General features: G+C 33.8%; 1 protein-coding gene across 2 annotated transcripts in view; it reads right to left on the bottom strand.

Annotated features, from left to right (window-relative positions):
- The window catches only part of DNAH8 (dynein axonemal heavy chain 8), a 152249-nt gene that overhangs the window by 81198 nt on the left and 51312 nt on the right, over positions 1-19739 (bottom strand). For both annotated transcript variants that reach the window (XM_075146803.1, XM_075146804.1), the window contains exons 34-48: positions 19525-19688; positions 19276-19378; positions 18561-18665; positions 18100-18261; positions 15975-16199; positions 14681-14853; positions 12679-12857; positions 10500-10687; positions 8461-8547; positions 8254-8361; positions 7329-7463; positions 6531-6692; positions 2696-2942; positions 1117-1358; positions 896-1036 (exon numbers count right to left, since the gene is read on the bottom strand). In XM_075146803.1, coding sequence (XP_075002904.1) covers positions 896-1036; positions 1117-1358; positions 2696-2942; positions 6531-6692; positions 7329-7463; positions 8254-8361; positions 8461-8547; positions 10500-10687; positions 12679-12857; positions 14681-14853; positions 15975-16199; positions 18100-18261; positions 18561-18665; positions 19276-19378; positions 19525-19688 — 2421 coding nt within the window. The remainder of the gene's footprint in view (positions 1-895; positions 1037-1116; positions 1359-2695; positions 2943-6530; positions 6693-7328; positions 7464-8253; positions 8362-8460; positions 8548-10499; positions 10688-12678; positions 12858-14680; positions 14854-15974; positions 16200-18099; positions 18262-18560; positions 18666-19275; positions 19379-19524; positions 19689-19739) is intronic.

Genomic DNA, 19739 nt, shown 5'->3' with positions numbered 1-19739 from the left:
ATCTGATACTGCACAGTTAATCTTTGCAGCATTTACTGTAGCTATTAACTTGCAGCAAAATACTTCAAACTGTTGAAAATCTGAAGCTAAATCCCTAATGAACAGTAAAGAGATATTGGGTGCAAATTGACTAGTTTAATATTAAATTGAAGTGTTATCCAAAATATTATCTTGTCTACCCTCTTATTCAAAAGCACTACTGAATTTGTTATGAGAGTGTCAATATAAAACTGAGATTACATGGACAAATGGAAAGTCTGGAGACTTAGAATCTGCAGATGACGACAGACTCGTAAACAAATCAGCTTGAGACATGCAGTATAGGACTGACAGTCTTGTAAAATCTGCCAAGCACATAATTTTACTATTAATAAATCACTGATAAAATTTGGACTCCACTCAAGGTAGAATTCCAATCCATAGGAAAGGACAGGCAAAAATTATTACATTGGCCTTGGAAGATCTGACCGACAGAATCACAGTTGTTACATCTGGAGAGAAAAAGATAATTAGAATTATTCTTCACTCTCTCTGCTGACACTACCAGTAGGGTTAGACTGACCCTTACCACAATTTGTTTGGTATTAAAAGAACTGGAATGAGACCACTAGCTTATTAAACATATCCTTCTGAAAACTTACTGAAGCCTGCAAATTCCAGTCAACAGAAGGCTAGCCTACATATGAAGTGATAAAGAAAGGTAAAGTTTTCTTCTGCACATCTCTAACAGTTCCTTTTATATTGCCTAAGAAACAAATATTGAGTTTGAGGTTTTCTTTGTTAGGAAACAATATTTTCAAATTAAATTTTATTGCTATCAACTGTTCTCTTTGCTATTTCTGCACGCTTACTATAGTCAGTCAATTCATACAGACTTACACAGTATCTATTTTACCTGCATAATGTAGTTACATTCCAGAAGCTCCATTTTTGGATTAAGGTTTAGTTTCATGTATGTATATGCTGGTTCAAAGATTCTATCATACAAACTTTGTAAAACTTCAGCTTCTTGAGGAGAACGTTTTTTCAGCCATGCCTGAAAAACATCCACAATATTTTTCTGTATAAAATGTATAACAAGGTAAAGTTAGAAGTAGCCAGCAATGATAATCTTACTTGCAATATTGGTCTCCAGCTGAGGGCGGAAGAACTGATGTAGACCATACCCATTCGAGAAACTGTTGCTGGAGAGGCATTCTCAATGTTGTGGACCTCAAATAACAGTTTACATGTAGGAGACATAGGAATCCGATCTCCATTTGCTAGAGTGAGGGTCTTGTTATCATCCAAAACTGAATTTAGATTCTCAATCCAGATTGCATCTACAGGACCATCTAAAATCAGAAATACATTTTCCCCTGGAAAAATAATCAAAAGAGATATAGTTCATAGACCATGCTGAAAGAGCAAGAAAATAAGTTTACAAAAGATTATCTAGAACTTAAATAATGTATAAAAATGTATTTTATTTGTTGTAATTTCTGCCATCTCCATGGATGTTCATTACTGTATAAATTGCATACTTAGTTAAGGAACTATTTTTTAAACAATTAGTAGCAAATGAGGGCACAAGTATATCTTTATAATGTTGAACATCTGTGGTGAGATTACCTTGGCTGGCTGTCAGACAGACACCATGCCACTCTCTCACTCCCCCTCTTCAACAGGACAGAGGGAGAAAATAAGGTGAAAATGCTTGTGAGTTGAGATAAAGACAGGGAGATCACTTACCAACTACTGTCACAGGCAAAACAGACTCGACTGGGGGAAAATTAATTTATTGCCAATTAACATAGACTTGGATGATGAGAAACAAAGACAAAAACCTAAAACACCTTTCCCCCACCCCCTTTTCTTTCTCCAGACTCAACTTCTTCCTTCCCAACATAATATAACTCTTCCTCGTTCCTTCCCCCACCCCCCCACCTTCCTGAGCAGCACAGGGGGAATGGGGATTTAGCATTTTGTTGCTAAAATAAGGGTTCTTTGGGCAACTAAACAAAAGGCGTTGAGTATTCACAGATCCCATATAAGTTAATGAAAACTATCATCGCTCATCAATTCTGAAAATCTAATTGTTTTTCTTTTATTTTGAAACATAAATATAGATGAAAATGCCTAAGTTTTTGCAATCAGATTTTAAAATTGGATTTGGTTTGAATATAGAAAATTTCCAATAGAGAAAATATAGACATTTCCAATACAGAAAATTCAACTTTCTTTTTAAAGAACCTCCTTCTAGGAAGGTTCCGTAGAAGAATTCTCTTCCTTTATTATAAATATATTTTTTTTTCAGATACAAATGAATCACTGTGAAAAGGAATTTCAGTATTCCAATCCTAAAATACTGAAATATAAATATGGGTAATCAATGTATGAAAAACCACAGAAAAACCATTATTTTAAAGCTAGTGCAATTAGTACAAGTAAATCTAAATTATAATTTAGCAGCTTCCACATCTGCACTGTAGAACTGAAGTGGCAAGGAAACAAACAATTTTTTAATGTAGATAAAACCAAAATAATAAATTTTTAAACTGCTGCCCTTTCTTGAGAAATGAACTGTAACCTCATCTGTGTTCTCTGTAGTTTGTCTCAAGAGGGAACTTCACCACATTTGCAAATTCAGGATGCTTTTTTCAACATATCATTCAAGAGGTACTTTTATGATACCACACACAAAGTATTTACATACCCTTTTTAGCTTTCAGTGTTTTCCTCCACAGTGTAGAAAAGATTCCATCTGTCCAATCATTAGTTGCAGCATCTAGTTTTCCAAACATTTGAGGAGCAGTAATAGCTTTGGGGTTCATACGCATTTCTCTATGAGGTTGGCCACATTCTGTCAGTGCTCTCATTAATATAGTTATCACCATTGTTTTTCCAGATCCACTAGGTCCAAGTGTCATCAACCCATGACGTACTAGAGAAGTTTCATACAACTATTAAAAAAATCAAAATATTTTAAGAAATATATGCTTTTGGAAGATTTTTGCTTGCATTTAATACATTTGATAGTCAGTGATTATAAACGTATTAGACATACAAATTATATGATCAGAATTGAAATCAGCATGCGTTTGCTGATTTTTAGTGTTTTGTGGAATAGTACATACCTTCACATCCTAATCTTCTAAGCACCAAGCAAGTTTACTATAAAACAGTTTACAGAGCTAAATCTTGCCTAAACTTTTCAAAGCAACTGAAAATAATTTTACCAGATTTTAAAAAGGATTTTCTGTATTATTCAAAAGGAGAAATGGATAGTAGCAAAACATTAATGCAACAGAAGAATGACTAATCACTACAGTGCTAAAATACCTGAGTATATGAAATAATCATAGGGACCACACTTCCTACAGGATTGCGGATGGGTTTAGGTCCAGGACAGTTCTTTACTGAATTTGCTATTTTTCTTTTAATATTAGCTTTAGGCTTGCTATGGAAGTGGCAGGGTCTGCCTACACAAGTATCTCCTTTTGGAGCAACTGAAAGGAACGAAAAAATGGTAGTCCTCCTGGATGACAGAACCTTGTAAGGAGAAGCATATATAGCTACTTCCTTTGCAAGCTGAATAAAGGCTTGTTTCAGTCCAGGAGGAAGATCTACAGGCACCACAAATCTAAACTAAGATCAAGTCCACCATGAACTTGACAATTTCAAATTTTTTATTCCCAGTGGAAGATGGAATTTGTTAAGGCACAAGCAATCTTCATATGACCATTTAGCAACCAGAAATATTAAGCCGTGAATAAAATGGTGAACATGACTTTAAGCAGGATGGTCAAAAGTTTTCTCCCACGCAAAAATTCTGCTGATTGTCAGTGTGAAGCTGTGTGAAGGACAATATAGATCCAGTCTGCAGAATGTGGAGCAAAACCTTCTGTAAATTAGGTGGAGTCTGAGCAGAGCCATAAATATACCTCTGGTTTGATGACAGAGACATGGTATTTTAGCTGCTGTGAAGTAACATAAGGCAGGATATGTTGCACTTTGTATCTTTTGCTCTCATTCAACAAATCACACAGCAGTTTTGTTTTTTAAGCTAGACAAGTTTGGAAACTTTCAGAAATCTGGTAATAAGCACAAAGGTCAGAGTGCCTTTCTTGGTTTACATCTAGTTTCTTTTAAGATACTTAGTTTGTAAGAGCCAATGATGTACTTTCTAATTGAAAACTGTACAGCCAATGAACAAGCCTAGCACTTCAAGGCCTGTAGTTTCAGAAAGTCTCTATTCTGAGGTTGTATTTCAAGGAGATGCAAACATATTTCCATAGGATAAAATGTTCTTAAGTGTCAGTTGTTGTAGGTGTACTGTCATCTTGGCAATCAGCAAAATTACAAATAAATGCTTCTAGAGCAATATAGTTTTCAGCCATTAGAAATCGTAAAGATTATTAGTCTTAACCATTAACAGTGATTAACAATTATCCAAAAAGTAGGGATAAGTAAAATATGAATATTAGAAGACAGCATAACTCTTCTCTGGCTGACAAATTTTACAAAGCAAAATTCAATTTCATCAATTCATAGAATTAAAAAAAAAAAAAAATCTATTTCACTAATTAAGACTACAAGCTCAGTCTCAATGAGTAATATAGCAAATAAAGTAAAGCTGATCACTGTTTAAAGCATGGTATTGCAAGAAAAAGCATTCACATCTTGTTGCCTGCATGCAGAAAAACCAAAGAATCTGAGAACACAGGAAACTGACAAAGTCATAATGTTTAAAAACATCATTATCATCAATAATTAAAGTGTATTCTCAAAAAATGAGTAGAACAAAAAGACAAAAGAGCAACAGTGCTCTAGTTATCTTTCTAGCTTGTCAATTCATAATTGTTTAGTGATTGTCTAATTATTTATTTCTTGAGTTGTTAGTCTGCTGCATTTGTTAAGTTTGCTTTTCAAAGAAGGATGTTTATAGGGAAGTGTGCTGCCATAAAGATCATCAGAACATGAGTTAACTGTCTTTAATAATAAATTCAAAGTTAGTTTCAAACATGATTGCATGTCAGGAATACAACTGTCAGCCATTTAAATGTTATATTGGAGTATAGGTCCAAAAAGCCATTTAAGCACCTTTCTTCCTTCATATTAAATAACTACGTATTCATTAATCAACAATACGTCGTAAAGATTATCCCACACTAAACACAAATTACTATAAACCAAAATTACACTTTAATCACTGAATCATTAGTTTACTAAACTTAATGTCTTACAAATATTCTGAAATCAAAATAATTTCTTGCAACACCTTAACAATTTTCTCTCTTTTGCTTTTCAATCAGAACACACTCCAGGTCTAAAGACCTTGCACAACACAAGGTAAACAAAACATACTACACTCCTGGCAAGCTGCCAGCACACAGGGTCTATTTCTCTATTCCTCAGGTGCCAAGAACCAAGTGTTATTCATGTCAAAACTAAGCAACTTTTTGTTTTATGCAAACAACATGTTTGCAACAACTTTTTGCTACAGAGTCTCTCATTCAGATTCTATGTATTTTCTTACTCATTTTTACTAAAAATTTTGCATGCAGGTAGTAGAAGAATACATATTCCACTTAGGTTCCACAGTATTCAGGTGGCTAATGTACTTCAGAAGGATGCTAGCTTTGAACACTGTAGATACAAATCGACAGTAGCTGGGCTTGTTCACATCCTTTGTAGTCTAGAAAGCCTCTAAATCTCTTTATAGCTTTAATCTTTCAATCACACATCTCCTTGAGAGAAACAATTCCCTTTGTATAACAGTGTCATTCTTGTAACTGAGACTATTTTTGGTTCTTTCATTTTACAGTACCTACATGCATGTTCACTTGCATGCTTAACCTTGTTATAGGTTTCCATACCTTGTCATAGCATATGCTAAGACATATGTGCTCTATACATCCTTACACTTCAACTCATTCAGCTCAATACAGATAAGCTGGATGATTACCCAACTAGTGTATAGGTTCTCAAAACTTACGTGAGAAAAACCTTTGTTTACTACAATATCTGCTCAAACTCATCATGAAGACTCTTCTTCATTACAGAAACATATTTAAGTCAGAAATACATACCTCTTACATTTTTTTTGCCCTTATAAAGGTTTTTTAGCACTTTCCTCCTCCTTAGCAGTTGTGCCCTGGCTATGTTTCTTCTCACTCTTTATTTACTGCTTTGGCCTTCAAAATGCCTCCCAATCCTTCTTATGCCCTACTGTCCCTACTCTAGTCTAAGAAACTCATGTTCAGAGACCCATGTAGGTGCCTTGCTGCTTCATTCAGTTAACTTAGATGCATTACCATATCTGGGAAAGGCTGGGTTAATAGCATGCTTTAAGGTATATTTTCTTCTTCTTCTAGATAATTTAAAGAAATAAAAACTTAAGTCCCTTGGATTGGTCTTCCTCAGTGTGGCGTACACTTCAGTTTTTCCAATATTAGAAGCACAGATCCTTGAGGGAGACAGTAGTTTAGCTACTAATATGGTGTTCTGACTCCTGTTTGTTAAAAATGTTTTGGAAAAAAAAGGTTTACCTGAACAAGCTTAAGATTCCATGGTGGATGGTTAATCAATCCTGCCTCTTCAACCTGATTAGCTACTGCAGCCTGAAGCTCAGCATAGGTACTACTGTCCAACTGTAACCCCGGAAAGAGACCATTTATAAGACTGAGAAACAAAGGCTCATCTTCATCTATCTGAAACAAAAAAAGTTATTAAGTGCTTAAAGCATGGTTATCCAAAGAATGTTCTCAAAACAAAATTAATCTCTATTTTAAAATAATAAACAGTAAGAATATATTTTCTAAATACAGATGCTTATGTTCATAAACACAGCCAGCCAACAGCTACAAAAATAGCATTTTGAAAATGTCATCCATATGCCATGTGAGAAATTAATTCAAAATTGAAAGAAATTTCCCACTGAGTAGACACTCGAATCTATTTCTAAAATTTATTTGTAAAACAAACACTTGCAGCATATATTGGAAAGAACATCCTAACTGGAAAGAAATCTTTAAAAGTCTAATTTAGTGGATACTTAAATTATTCAGTTTACTTATGGTACAGTAGTCAGTCTGTACACAAGTCAGTACATAAAATGTCATACCCACAGCTAAGCCACTATTAACCTATTTGAACCTTTGCACCCTGAGCACTGTTTCCAAGTCTAATAAACTCTCATTGCTGTTTAATGATAACATGATGATCATCATGTTTCAATTTTTAAAGAAAAGGATGTTTGAGATTTTTTCTAATCTTCTACAAAACCCCATGAAATATCTAGTAGACTTGCCTTTACATGGTGCTAAAATATTAAGTTAGATTCTTACCAGCTTAGAAAGATTCATATCTCTTAGCCCTCTCATAACAATACTTAATTCGCTTTCATTTGGCCTGGCCCTCTTTTGAGTTCCAAGAGTCCTCAGTACTGAAAGGATATTCCTCAGACCAAAGTCATAATGGACCTAGGGAGTGGAAAAAGGCGTATGCATCAGTAACAAGTTCTCTAGCTTTATTTCATCAGTATATCAAACCTTACTTGCATATTGTATAGTACAGTTGCCCTGCCTGGAAAAGGTAGCTAAAATAGGAATTGCTGCTGTTATTTATTTTAATAGAATAATTCCCAAACGAAGGATAATAAGCCTATTTTCAGGAAAGGCAGGGGGGAGGCTACAAGGTTTTTCTTTTCTAATTTAAATTTAATTGACTTCACTATTTATAATGCCATATAGCAATTATTTTGTAGCTCTCTATAGCAGGGTTCTAAAAAAGTAATAATTCCATTCCAGACTGGGTCTTTCCAACTGAGACAGCTTAAAGCCAAGACCTCAGATCAAAGCAGTGCTGTGGGGAGAAGGGCAACTTAAATCAAACTTGAGACATTCCTCCCGCGGTTTCCAATTTCCAACTACTCTCTCTAGTCCTAGATAATTCTTACAGAAAAATGACATCACCAGGTTAATTCTTACCTGACTGCTATGTTTAGGCAGAGAACCTCATGCACTTGCAACTACAACCTATCATTCTTTAACAATTAAAAAAATGTGTGCATGTGATTACATATACATGAATTAACATGGTTATTTGTTAAAAAAAATTGTAGAGATATTTGTTTGAATTATATTTAAAATACTTCAATATTTTGTAAAAAGCATAAAAGTGATACTTCAAAAACAATCTGCACAAATCAAAACCTAAAGGGTTGTATTCTATAAATATGAAGACAAAGAGGAAAGGAATACATAACACTACCTGCTTGGTGAGCTGCTCCTCGCAAAGTATATAAAGAACAAAGAATTTCTGAGACAACATCACATTATCAATAAATCCATAACTTGCAAGCTTAACTCTTATAATTATCTGAAATACAATTTTTTTTAGAAATTCCATTAGTTTTTCCTGAAGATAGTTAAGCAAAGTAAAATACATTTTTTCTTTCCATTCCGTCAGTAATTGTACCTGTCTATCTGGAACCATCATTGCAACAGTTCTAAACTGAATTTTGAGATTTTCTGGTAGTTCTTGACGTCCAGCATATCCAGGATTCTATATAAGAAAACATACTGCATTATTATTTATAACAGTCAAAATAACATCCTTTTTATTGTTCAATAAAAGTAAATTTATGCAGAAATACTTAGATCTGGTCAGAGTTAGAACTCTTGTCTACTAATGATTAAAATGTGAGGAAAATACTTCAACCATAACTACGAATTTAATAACCTATGCATAATTGCCAGAGTAATAACTGAATTTCTTTATCATAACAAACCAGCAATCAGAATTTTAAAATTTCATGGAATACAATCTAGTTGGTTGATTTCTTCTAGTGTATTCCCAATGTGAATAAAGTTTTCATCTCCATTTTGCAGAAGAGGTAGGTTTGTAACATATTAAAAATCCAATGTCTAGCAAGAGCCAAAATAATAATAATAATTAAAAAAAAAGGATAACAAGCAGTCTATAGTGAAGAAATATTAGGATGCCCCTCTCTCTTTCTTGTGTCTAAACGGCTAGTCTTAAAGTACAGAATCTCACTGCATGTTTAATAGTTTGTGAGTGAATACTGAAGTAAGAATCATATAAAAAATTGTAATTCTCTTTTAGTGACAGAACTGATTTTAATAATGGTTTAGGAATATGCAGAGAATATTTTGTAATGACACAGTAAAAATAACACAGTCAACAAAATTAAAATGTGAAAACTTTACAACAAAATCATATGAAAGAAAATTTTAATGACCAAGAAAGTTTGAGTAATAGATGTTTGGCAACTTGCTGAAAACATGAGGAGTAACTCTGACATTAAACAGGTGACATTTAAGAAATTAGAAGCAGTCAGAAGACATTTATGACCTCCTCAGTTATTATCCTGCACTCGAACATGCAGATGAAGGTTTTAATTTCCCATAAAGTCATCTTGGATTGCCATCTGCCTTGGCATTAGGAAACATACACTGCAAAATTCCTTGCCCATGAGATTACAAGAATTAATGCTATGAAGCCTCAGGAACCCTATGGCAACAAGAGAGCATACCCTGAAAGTTAATATTCTAAATCCAGGAGTTTGTGTTTCTCCCTTTGGTAGTTGGTTGGTAACTGGTGTAAAATTATACGTACTGTCTTGCATATCTTTTTTGCGCAGATTATCCACTCAGTTGTGGGACCTAACTTTGAGCTATATATACTGCAAGCCTTTTTCAAGCCTTTCTTATACTGCAAGTCATTATAAGAAAGGGAACAATGTATTTCAGATACCACCCATAAAAACTCCATGATATAAGCACAGTTCTGTCATAATGCCTGCACTGATTCCAGGATTGACGCACAGAGCAGAATGGGCCTCTTTGCCACAGAAGGCCAAAAGTCGACATTCAGCATTGTATTTACCTGTTTAGACATATCCTGTATCAACAAATGAAAGGATCTGATAATTTTTTGCACAGGTTTTGAAAAGACCTGTTGTCACCACAGTACAAGAAGGGTGGTTTATTAAAGAATCATCATACTTGTCTTCTGTAAACCAGCTTGAAGAATTCTTCATATCCATGTAAAGTACCCATTAGACAAGATGTATGTCTTTGAAAAATATCTTTCCTATATCTCCCGCTTTAAGTGAATGTTCTTTTTTTTTTCCTACTGTATCTTTCTCATTAATACTGTTAAAGCATTTCAAGCTAAGGTAGTAAAGTATACTACTGTTTCAGTCCTCTCAGTGAGGACAGAGAATTCTGGAAGTTTGGCCAAATTCAGTCTACATAATAAATGGCAGTACAGTAATGAAGGGACATAATTATGAACCTTTTCAATAATCTTAAAGTAAAAATGAAGGCATGCAATTCATGAATAATCAGATTATTTATGTGTTCCAGTAGTTTAGTCTAATTCTATAGCAACAGCATCACTTAATTAATAAAATCGGTTATTTTCACCTTGCCATTTAATTAACCTGCATATAGTATAATTTGTCACCTCTCTGGAATTATTACTACATTTACCATTGTTAGGAAAATACCAAACTCTGGATTTAAATCTACACAGTCTCCATCAGAAAAAATGAACTGCTTTTTTCTTTCTTTTCTTGCTGTTAAAATAATACAGATTTGTTGTGCTGCTACTGACAAGACAGGCAACTCAATTCGGTTGAATTCATCAAAACATCCCCAAGATCCAGACTGTGCAAGACCTAAAACAGGGACAGAAAAATTTATTATCTGTTGTTCTTCATGCATATCTGAGATATCTGAACTAGATGACTTTTCCTTCAAATAACCAAATAAGATTAGTTTTATTTATTGCCCTGTGGCCAAGGCCTACCTTCCTCCAATCCACCTGACCATTTCCATACCAATCTGAATTAATATTAGTTGATCTATACAAAATGCTTAAAAGTTAATCAAAATCAGAAAAAAGTCTTTTGATATCTTGGGGCGCATTTGGCAGATCTTTCTTTCAGATCTTTCTGTGAATGTAGCCTTTTATTCTAAAGCGTCAATTCGATTATTTGCAAAAAGTTGTATTGTTAATCTAAAAAAAACAAAAATAAGTGACTTAAAGCTAGAAAACGCTAGCCCTAAATGTTACAACAAAAAAATCTCAAGTTTTTTATTTTCATTTGGGTCTTCCAGCCTTCACAATGCTTTTAAATTACTTTTTACTTGCCTCTTATAAATCATAATGGTTAAAATTAAAAATTGAAATTATTTTTGCACTAACTAGGGGTTTAAATAAAACTCTGAACCCCACAAGACAGAAAATATTAATCTTAGAGTATATATCTCTATGCATAAGCATTACCATTTTAAGTTCACATTAAATTACAAGTTTTTCATGTAATGGTACAGGGTATTAACAACATGCAAAGAGTGGACAATGCTCTGTGTGAACTTGTCTATGAAAGAAAGAGAGGAAGACAGAGAGAGAAAATTAAATGGAAAGTGAAATCTAGAAGCACTATATTAATAACAATAACATTTTCATAACGGATTAATTTCACAGTTGCCTAATTTCAGTTTGGAAAAGTAACATGTATATAGTAGTTAACTAAGAGAATTGTTGTTCTTTTAGCAACTGTTTATAAGCAAATTTGTAGCAGCATTTTTTTCCACATGATATCAAAGTACCAGTAAGCAGTAGTTTTCTTTCATGTATACAGAGACATAGCTATTTAAAAGTGCAAAATTCATCCAACGCATTCAGGGTATATTATTGTTACACAGTCAAGGGTAAATCACTTTAAAGGGATTCTGTCATGTACTCAAAGATTGTTTTACATTTGAATAGCTTGACTTTCAAAGGGGCAATATGTTTATAAACCCACAACTTTAGGCACTTTTATGCCACAATTATTTGCTTGCCAAAAAAAAAATAATATAAGAAAACAGTTAATAGTTTCACCCCTTGCTTCTCAATACAGCCAATAACATAACTTTGAAAAATGAGCTGACAGAAACCTCATGAAGTTCAAGTCCTTTATCTGGAACACAATAACTCCATGCAGCACTACAGGCTTGGTGCTGACTGGCCACAAAGCAGTTTTGCAGAAAATTACCTGGTGTCCTGCTTGACAACTAATTGAGCATGAATCAGAATTATGCCCTTGTAGCAAAGGAAGCCAGCTGCATATTGGGCAAGAGTATAGCCAGCAGGTTGAGGAAAATCATTGTTTGCCTCTACTCTGCACTTGTGAGATAGCATTTGGAGTACTGTGTCCAGTTTGGGGCTTACCAATAGAGGACAGACATTGATATACTTGCATGAGTCCAGCGGATAGATGGCTGCCATGATGGTCAATGGCTGGAGTACATGACACAGAGGGAGGGGCTGAGAGAATACAATTTGTTGAGCCTGAAAAGAAAGCTAAGGGGAAAGCCTATTGCTGTTCATAACTAGCTAATAGGTGGCACTGAGAAATTGGAGCCAGGCTCTTCTCAGAGGTGCAGTGGAAAAGACAATGGACACAGGTTTCAATGTGGGAAATTCCAGGTCAATGGAAGTATAAAAAATGTAACCATGAGGATGGTCAAACACTTGAACAGGGGCCCAGAGGTGTTGTGGAACGTCCATCCCTGGAGATACTCAAAACCCAACATGAATAAGGTCCTGAGCAACCTGCTTTCACTGCATCTGCTATATGACCTGTGGAGGTCTCCTCTATCCTCCATGAAGAAGTCTTACCTTTGAAAATCCTACCCAAACCTCTGAAGTCCATTTGATCAGAGCAGTTAAAGACTACTACATATTTTCCCAGAGCCTTTCCCATGTCTTTCGTCGTTTCTGTTTTACCAGTTCCAGCTGGTCCTGCTGGAGCTCCTCCCATGTTCATTCCCAAAGCCTGCGCTAAAGTTATATAGCACCTATAAATGTTAATTCATATTAATTTATTAAATCATATGAAAGATATATATGTATATATATAAGATAACAATGAGTTATGCGAAAGATTCTACAGCTCTTATGCTGAAAGATTACTTCTTCATAAAGCAGTTCCATTGATTTCCATGAGTGCAGGAAGTTCAGAGTCTTAAAAATCACAAAATACAGCATTTAAACATCACTTCTATAAATGCAAACAAATTTATCTGGTATTAGTCTGATTTGTTACAAACTGTGAATATTAGATGAGCTAAAAAATTAATGCACACCACATAAAGGAATTTAATTGTCATTAACTCTTTTTGCAGCTATAAAGAGCAGATTCTGCTGTTGAATTCTGCCACCTCATCATATTCTGCAGTATCTTAATCTGTATACATTTCATTAGGTTAGGTTACCTTTGTCTAAATCCTCAAGTGTGAAAGAATAATGATATACGGCCCCTTCCACAATTATGGGTAAAAAAATCTTTACAATTCTAAGAAAAAAAACCCTAAGCTTTACCCCTTTTTTTTTTAGTCTTAAAAAGTTTAGACTAGTGTTTTAGTTTACATGAGCTTTAGTTATGATTTTCATTCATGGTAAGGTATGGAAGAATAACACTAAAGGAATTAAATGACAAAGTTCCTACACAAATGATGGGGTATCTTCACTGTCAGATCAACTCAACATACTCTGAAAGCATTTCTAACTAAAGTATTTCTGGTTTTAATCCATAATTGAACAGAGTTTAATAACTAATTAGTTCCTACAGTTTAGCTTGAAACACTATAATATATTACGCCAACCTTGCACTGCAGGGATCTTGATGTTTTCTAACCAATAAGAAACTTTAAAGTGACATAAAGGTTTTACTTCTACAGTTCTATGAGGGTCAATGCAAATTTTGGGCTAGAATTTAACATTTTGCATCAAAAATACTTAATTGTTGAGGGCAGTACAGTTCACTGCAGAAATGTACTGAACCTTCCATATTGTCACAATAGCAGTCCTACCTCTTCTGAAGAAAAAAAGGTGTTCAAAAAGCTGTACAGACACATACTCCACATAGGTAGCAAAGTGAATGATTGTAGGTTGGAAGTTATTTTTGGTTCTTGAGGGGATCTTTTTGCAAGTGAAGTATCTTTTGGCTTCCTATTTTCTCATTTGGTCAAAAGTGACATCTCAAGAAAGGAATAAATGGAGGAAGAATTTTGACAAAAAAAGAAGCCAAGAAATTCCCAAGAGGAAAAAAGAAAAATAGTTCTCATTGTTAAGTCACATTGGAAACAAAACTAATGGTCATTTGCTTGCCTGGCTACAGAAGAATGGCAAGTGAGTGCATACAGCTGGGACTTTGTCAATGTCTAGATTCTTATGGACAAATCTAAACTGTTTCCCAGTACTAGTAAGATGACAGACACTGACTGGTTGTCTTAGACTTTCAAAGACATTGGTAGCCACAAAATCTTTATAGAATCCCTTATTACAGAATTTGAAATATTTGACCTAGTCTTTTCTTCAGTATAGAAATACTACTAAACTATACATTAGTATATAACCTTAAAATGATTCATTTCTGTTACTAAATCTTTGTTTTAAGACTGGGAAGTGATAAAACTTTTCTAGGAATTACTAAGTGTACAAATTAGTGAGTGTCTATTTTACCTTTTCTAAAAGAATATGATTGAGCAAAAGTATGAGATTTTCCTGAATTACCTAGCCCACCTAGCCCTAATTTAGAATGTACCTCTTTGAAGACATATGTTAAATAAACACTATATATATATTAAGAGAATTCATTATGTATAATTGTTTTTCTAACCTGTCTGTAAGAGGTGTTATAACCAGACGATCAGTGCAACCCAGAAATTCATTTTGGTAAACAAAATCAACATCTGTAATGGATACCAAGACTTGATCAAGATCCTCTTTAAAGTAGAATCTAGACTGCTTTAACCATTCAAAATCAGTTGGTGATTTGATGTGCATTTTTACCTTAAAAGAAAGTAAATAAATGTACATGTTATAACGGAGCATCCACATTTATTGTCTTTGATAACTGTGATAAAATGCTTATTTATATGAGAATAATGAGTGATTATTCAGTTTAAAGTTCCTATGTAAGTAAACTGAAATACATATAAGCATCACATAATATGTTCAGACGTATGCTAAACTGATATTAAAAAATGTCCTGATTACTTAACCTGATCATTACAACATCTGTGTTAATCAAATAAATCTTAAATTGCTTTGGTAGTGCAGCTCACCCTCCAAGTAAAATTAGCAAAAAACACACTGCTAAATCCACCAAACACATTGGAACAAAGGGCATGATGAAGAAAGAATCTGACTGAGGCATGGAAGGCAAATTGTGTAGCATCTAATAAGCTTGTGTCATCAGCAGTAAAAATATGTGAGAGGTGTAGTGTTGAGGGATGGCATTCCTCAAAGAATAAAGGAATGTAAACGATTTAGCACAGTCTAAAAAGTTCAAGTATAGGATTGGCATTATCTGTTGATTTTAGTAGGGTTTTTTGTTTGTTTGTCTTCTATGTATTCTCCTTAGGAACCAGAAAGAGAATCCCAGTAGCCTGCTCTCTGAGGGAGTAGGAGAGACAGAAAGAAGAAACTAGGAGATATGGAAGATGTTGCTATCATCGCTGTAACTCTAGAATGGGTGGAATTAAAGTGCAGTCTAGTGCCAACTACTGAGATTCTGTAATAAGACATGAGGAAACTATCTATGATGATAAAGCTACAACACCCTCAGCAGACTCAACTTTTTTAGTTATGCAAGTAAGAGTAATACAACAGTTCTTCAAAGAAAGGACATACTAAAAGGTTTTTGTCTCTCAAAACAATTCTGTAGGAAGAAGTGGAAAATTGAAATCTTCTAAGAAAAGTAAAAATTTGGAGCAAATACTTAGATGACAGAACTGATAGATTTTATTCTAGTTTAAGCAAAAATGTACTATTTTTACTATGATGAGATTATGGACATCTGTCTTACAAACACATGCATACACATGTGTAACTATAGCTACCACATATAAGAAAAATTATTATGACAGAAAAATGCTTTTAATTGTCAGAAATCAAAATCTGTACTTTACCAAATCATCAAAAATATCACGCTGATGCACATGAATGGTAATAAGTGTTTCAAATTTCACTCTGTCAAACTTGGAAAGATCATGTGTCGTCTGGCTAATCAACATATTCAGAATCTCCAGAAATCTCCCATTGGTTACTTGCATGATTTTTCTGTCTTCTTTAGCATTCTGTAGAGCTTCTTCTGAATCATGTGTCCACAACATTTGAATTCCCAGTAATCCAACCTACAAATTTAATACGTGAAAAAAATACAAACGAAACACTTGTTGAACACTAGCTTTATTATAGAAGTCTTAGGTGTAATAGGAACAATAAATTATGGTATAGAGAGTCCCAAATTATCACTACCTCCAGCACAATGCTATCTCACCAGGATATTGTGCCTGAGTTAATTGGCTTTGCTGTGGTACTGGAAACTCCTGAGAAAACATTTAAGAACTTTTATGAAGATTTGTCACATACTGAGATACACACAAATTAAGGATGATTCTCAGTTTCACTTACAATCCCTTAGCGTACTCCAGTATCACAAACATAAACAGGTCTTAAATTGTGGGAAGAAGTTCTTCTGAAAATTTCGCATTGCCAATTCGTAGCTAATTAAAGAACATTAAAAAAAAATGCTGTGCATTTCCACTGAACATGGGATGGATTGCGATCTTTCTAACATGATGCCATGACTGCAGTATAGCTTAGAGCACATTGAACTACAAGTTATTTTGCTTCCAAATAAATCTAGAGTGTAAATTACAGTCTCAGACTGATTTTCATTTACAATATCAGGCATACCCATGCAAAACAGGATAGACAAGAACTGTATCAATACCTTTTTTCCCCCACATTTCTACATTCACAAAGCACTAAGACCTAGATATCTGACTACTCCACTATGTCCCGATACCTGTAGTGAGTTCATGGATACAGAGGTTGTGTAGCAGGAAATATCACACCATTTTAGAATCATTAGGCTATCATCAGTAGAGTCTAAAACAAATTTATTTTAGAATGATCGATTAGTCTGAGGAAAAAAAAAAATCTTTGGATGTGACTTTTTCATGCTACCTATAAACAGAAGCTTCTGAAACAGGAGAAAGGCAGTTTGAAGGAAAGAAAATGTTTCAAATATTTGCCAGTATTTTGCCCAATTTCTTCTCTGTCCTATAACATAGCTTTTCTTTCTCTAAACTTTAGATTTCTGGCCAAAGACCATTTTCTTCTTCTCCACCACCCCTCCCCGCCCCCATCCTTCTAACACAAATAATTATTTGAACATAAAAACATTTGGATTAGCAAGACATGGGAAAGAAGATCTTTGCAGATGGTAATAAAGCCACTTCAAAATGTCTGACACGCAAACAAGACAGTCCTTATCTGTTTAAAGAAAAGTAGTAGGCTTTTTAAAATAAATACTGCTGAGATAATACATAATTACATCATAAATTCAGCTTTAAGATAATTCCATTAAATATTTAAGTGTACTGAATTTTTTTTAAAATTAGCAATGTATTGGCCAGTTTTAATATTTGCAGAATTTCTATTAAAAAAATTACTTCCAGCACTGTACTGATTAGCAAATTACAGAGTCAGAATTTCTACAGGATGGGAAACAATTCATTACTTGTTAATGAAATCCATGAATTATCAGTAAGATGGAGGAGTCTCTAGGCAAACTAGAATCCTTCAAGATAGGCTTCTGTTAGGACTGCATTATCATAGCAACAAATATACAAACTATGAGGTAAATCTTGTAAATGATGAGAGAAAAAATCATAATCGTAACTCTTGCAATTTTAAATTATGTGAGAGAAATTAATCTGCACATGAAATTTTATTTGCATCTGAAACGGGTTCAATATCCATCACAGAAAATACAAGCTCTATATTTTATATTCTCCAAGAGAAGAAAAAAGTCATTTTAAAGTTTAGATTACAAGAAAAATATTATGCTATAAATAGGGTACCAAAACTGAAGTAATTAAGGATTGTCTTCTACTGAGTAGATCCATATCCTTGTTTCCTCTATGAAAACTTCCTCATATAGACAATCCCATATGATCTTTACATCCCACCTCCCCCCCCACACAACCCAGACTGCACATACAAATCCACATCCTGTAGTCTCACCTGTGCTGGAAAGTAATTAAGAAAATTCAGCAACTGATATCCTGGGTCACTAATTTGGTAATATGCCGCCCTAATTATGCCATGCAATGAAATCTGCTGCACACGCAACAAATCCTGCAACCAAAGTTCTACTGGTCCTTTTGCAATCACTGGAGTGTCCAACTGAAAAATTAATAAAAGTAAAAGGTACAAAATAGAACATAGTTACCAAACTTCTGTTCAAGAACATTAGTTACTAAATTTTGGTTCAAGACAACTACGGATTTAATTTCAATAAACATACTAGAAATTTATTTAATGAAGACGTAGTTTTGTTACACCAATCCTTTGTTACAACATTACAAATGTTCATTTGTAATTAATAATTATTCAATTTAATATATACTTATATGTTCAATAATAGAATGATTTATCTATTAACAACATTTCTAGAAAAAAAAGAAAGAAATTCAGAGAATTACTGGAATTTTTTCTCCTTCTCTTGATATGACTGCCAGTATGCGATCGTAATCCTTTGGGTGAAAGTCTACTTCATTTATATTGTCAGATATGGAAGGCAGATGTGGCTGTAAGGATAATTCAGAAGTCATTCAATGTAAATATATAACATTAGCAAACAGAAAAATTCTCAAGTAAGGTTATCCTGCAAAAGTTCATCTGAACCTACAGATGAATTTCAGGCCATTTGTAGGTAATAATTACAGAAATGGTTGTGTAGGATTTTATCTCCATTTGCTGTTTTTTTACAGTTTCCAGAGATGATCCAGCAGAACAGAGATTAGCTGCTGCGTGAGATCAACTATCTTATCTCAATCAACCCTCAGTAACAATCCACAACTACTTGGACCATAAACCTTCAGTAACAATCCAGACTAGCTGGATGAATTTTGCAATATGCAAAGCAGGAAAGTCTCACATGGTCCCTTCTGTTAGTTTAGTTGTGAAAGGAACCACCAGCAAATCACTTGATGGGACCATATTCTAGTGTTCTGAATTCTGAAGCTTTTTTTAAATTACAGATATCCATTTCAGATTTTGTTAAAGACCAAAGAGCAAGAAATGAAAATTTTTCTCAAGCAAAGTTTATTAAAAAATGGTTACATTTTAATTTATTAAATGCTTTTCCATATTCTAATTTTTTTTGTTATAAGCAGAAAAAAATCAGTAAGGTTGTACCTGAATTGTATGAGAATCACTTGCTTGTCCAAGAATTTCAAGAAGGGCAGGATCAGAAACAAAAAAGAATCTAGGAAACAGTAGTCTTTTCTTCTCTAAGTATCTTTAAAATTAAACAAGATTTTTATTAGAATATTTCAGCTCTTAAATTTTTTCTACATAAGAGTGAAAGTAAGACTGAAATACTATTAATATTTCATATAAACTAGTTACAAAATAATAATGCATTAAAAATCAAACAATTCATACCCTGTAAGTGATTTCTGACATACTTCCAACTGTTCATGTAAATGAGGGAGAAGTTGCTCCATAGTCTCATCTCCAACACAGCAGTTAATTACATTTGGGTTTTCATGAGCTCTTTGCATTATTCTTATCCATGATTTGTCAATATTCTGAAAACGTTTTGCTTCCTATATAGAGCAAAAATGTAAGTACTTTCACAGCATAATCTGTTGGAAATT

This window comes from Calonectris borealis, chromosome 3, assembly GCF_964195595.1.
Source record: "Calonectris borealis chromosome 3, bCalBor7.hap1.2, whole genome shotgun sequence".
In the NCBI taxonomy this organism is placed as follows: domain Eukaryota; kingdom Metazoa; phylum Chordata; class Aves; order Procellariiformes; family Procellariidae; genus Calonectris; species Calonectris borealis.
This window is presented reverse-complemented; position numbering and strand designations above follow the sequence as displayed.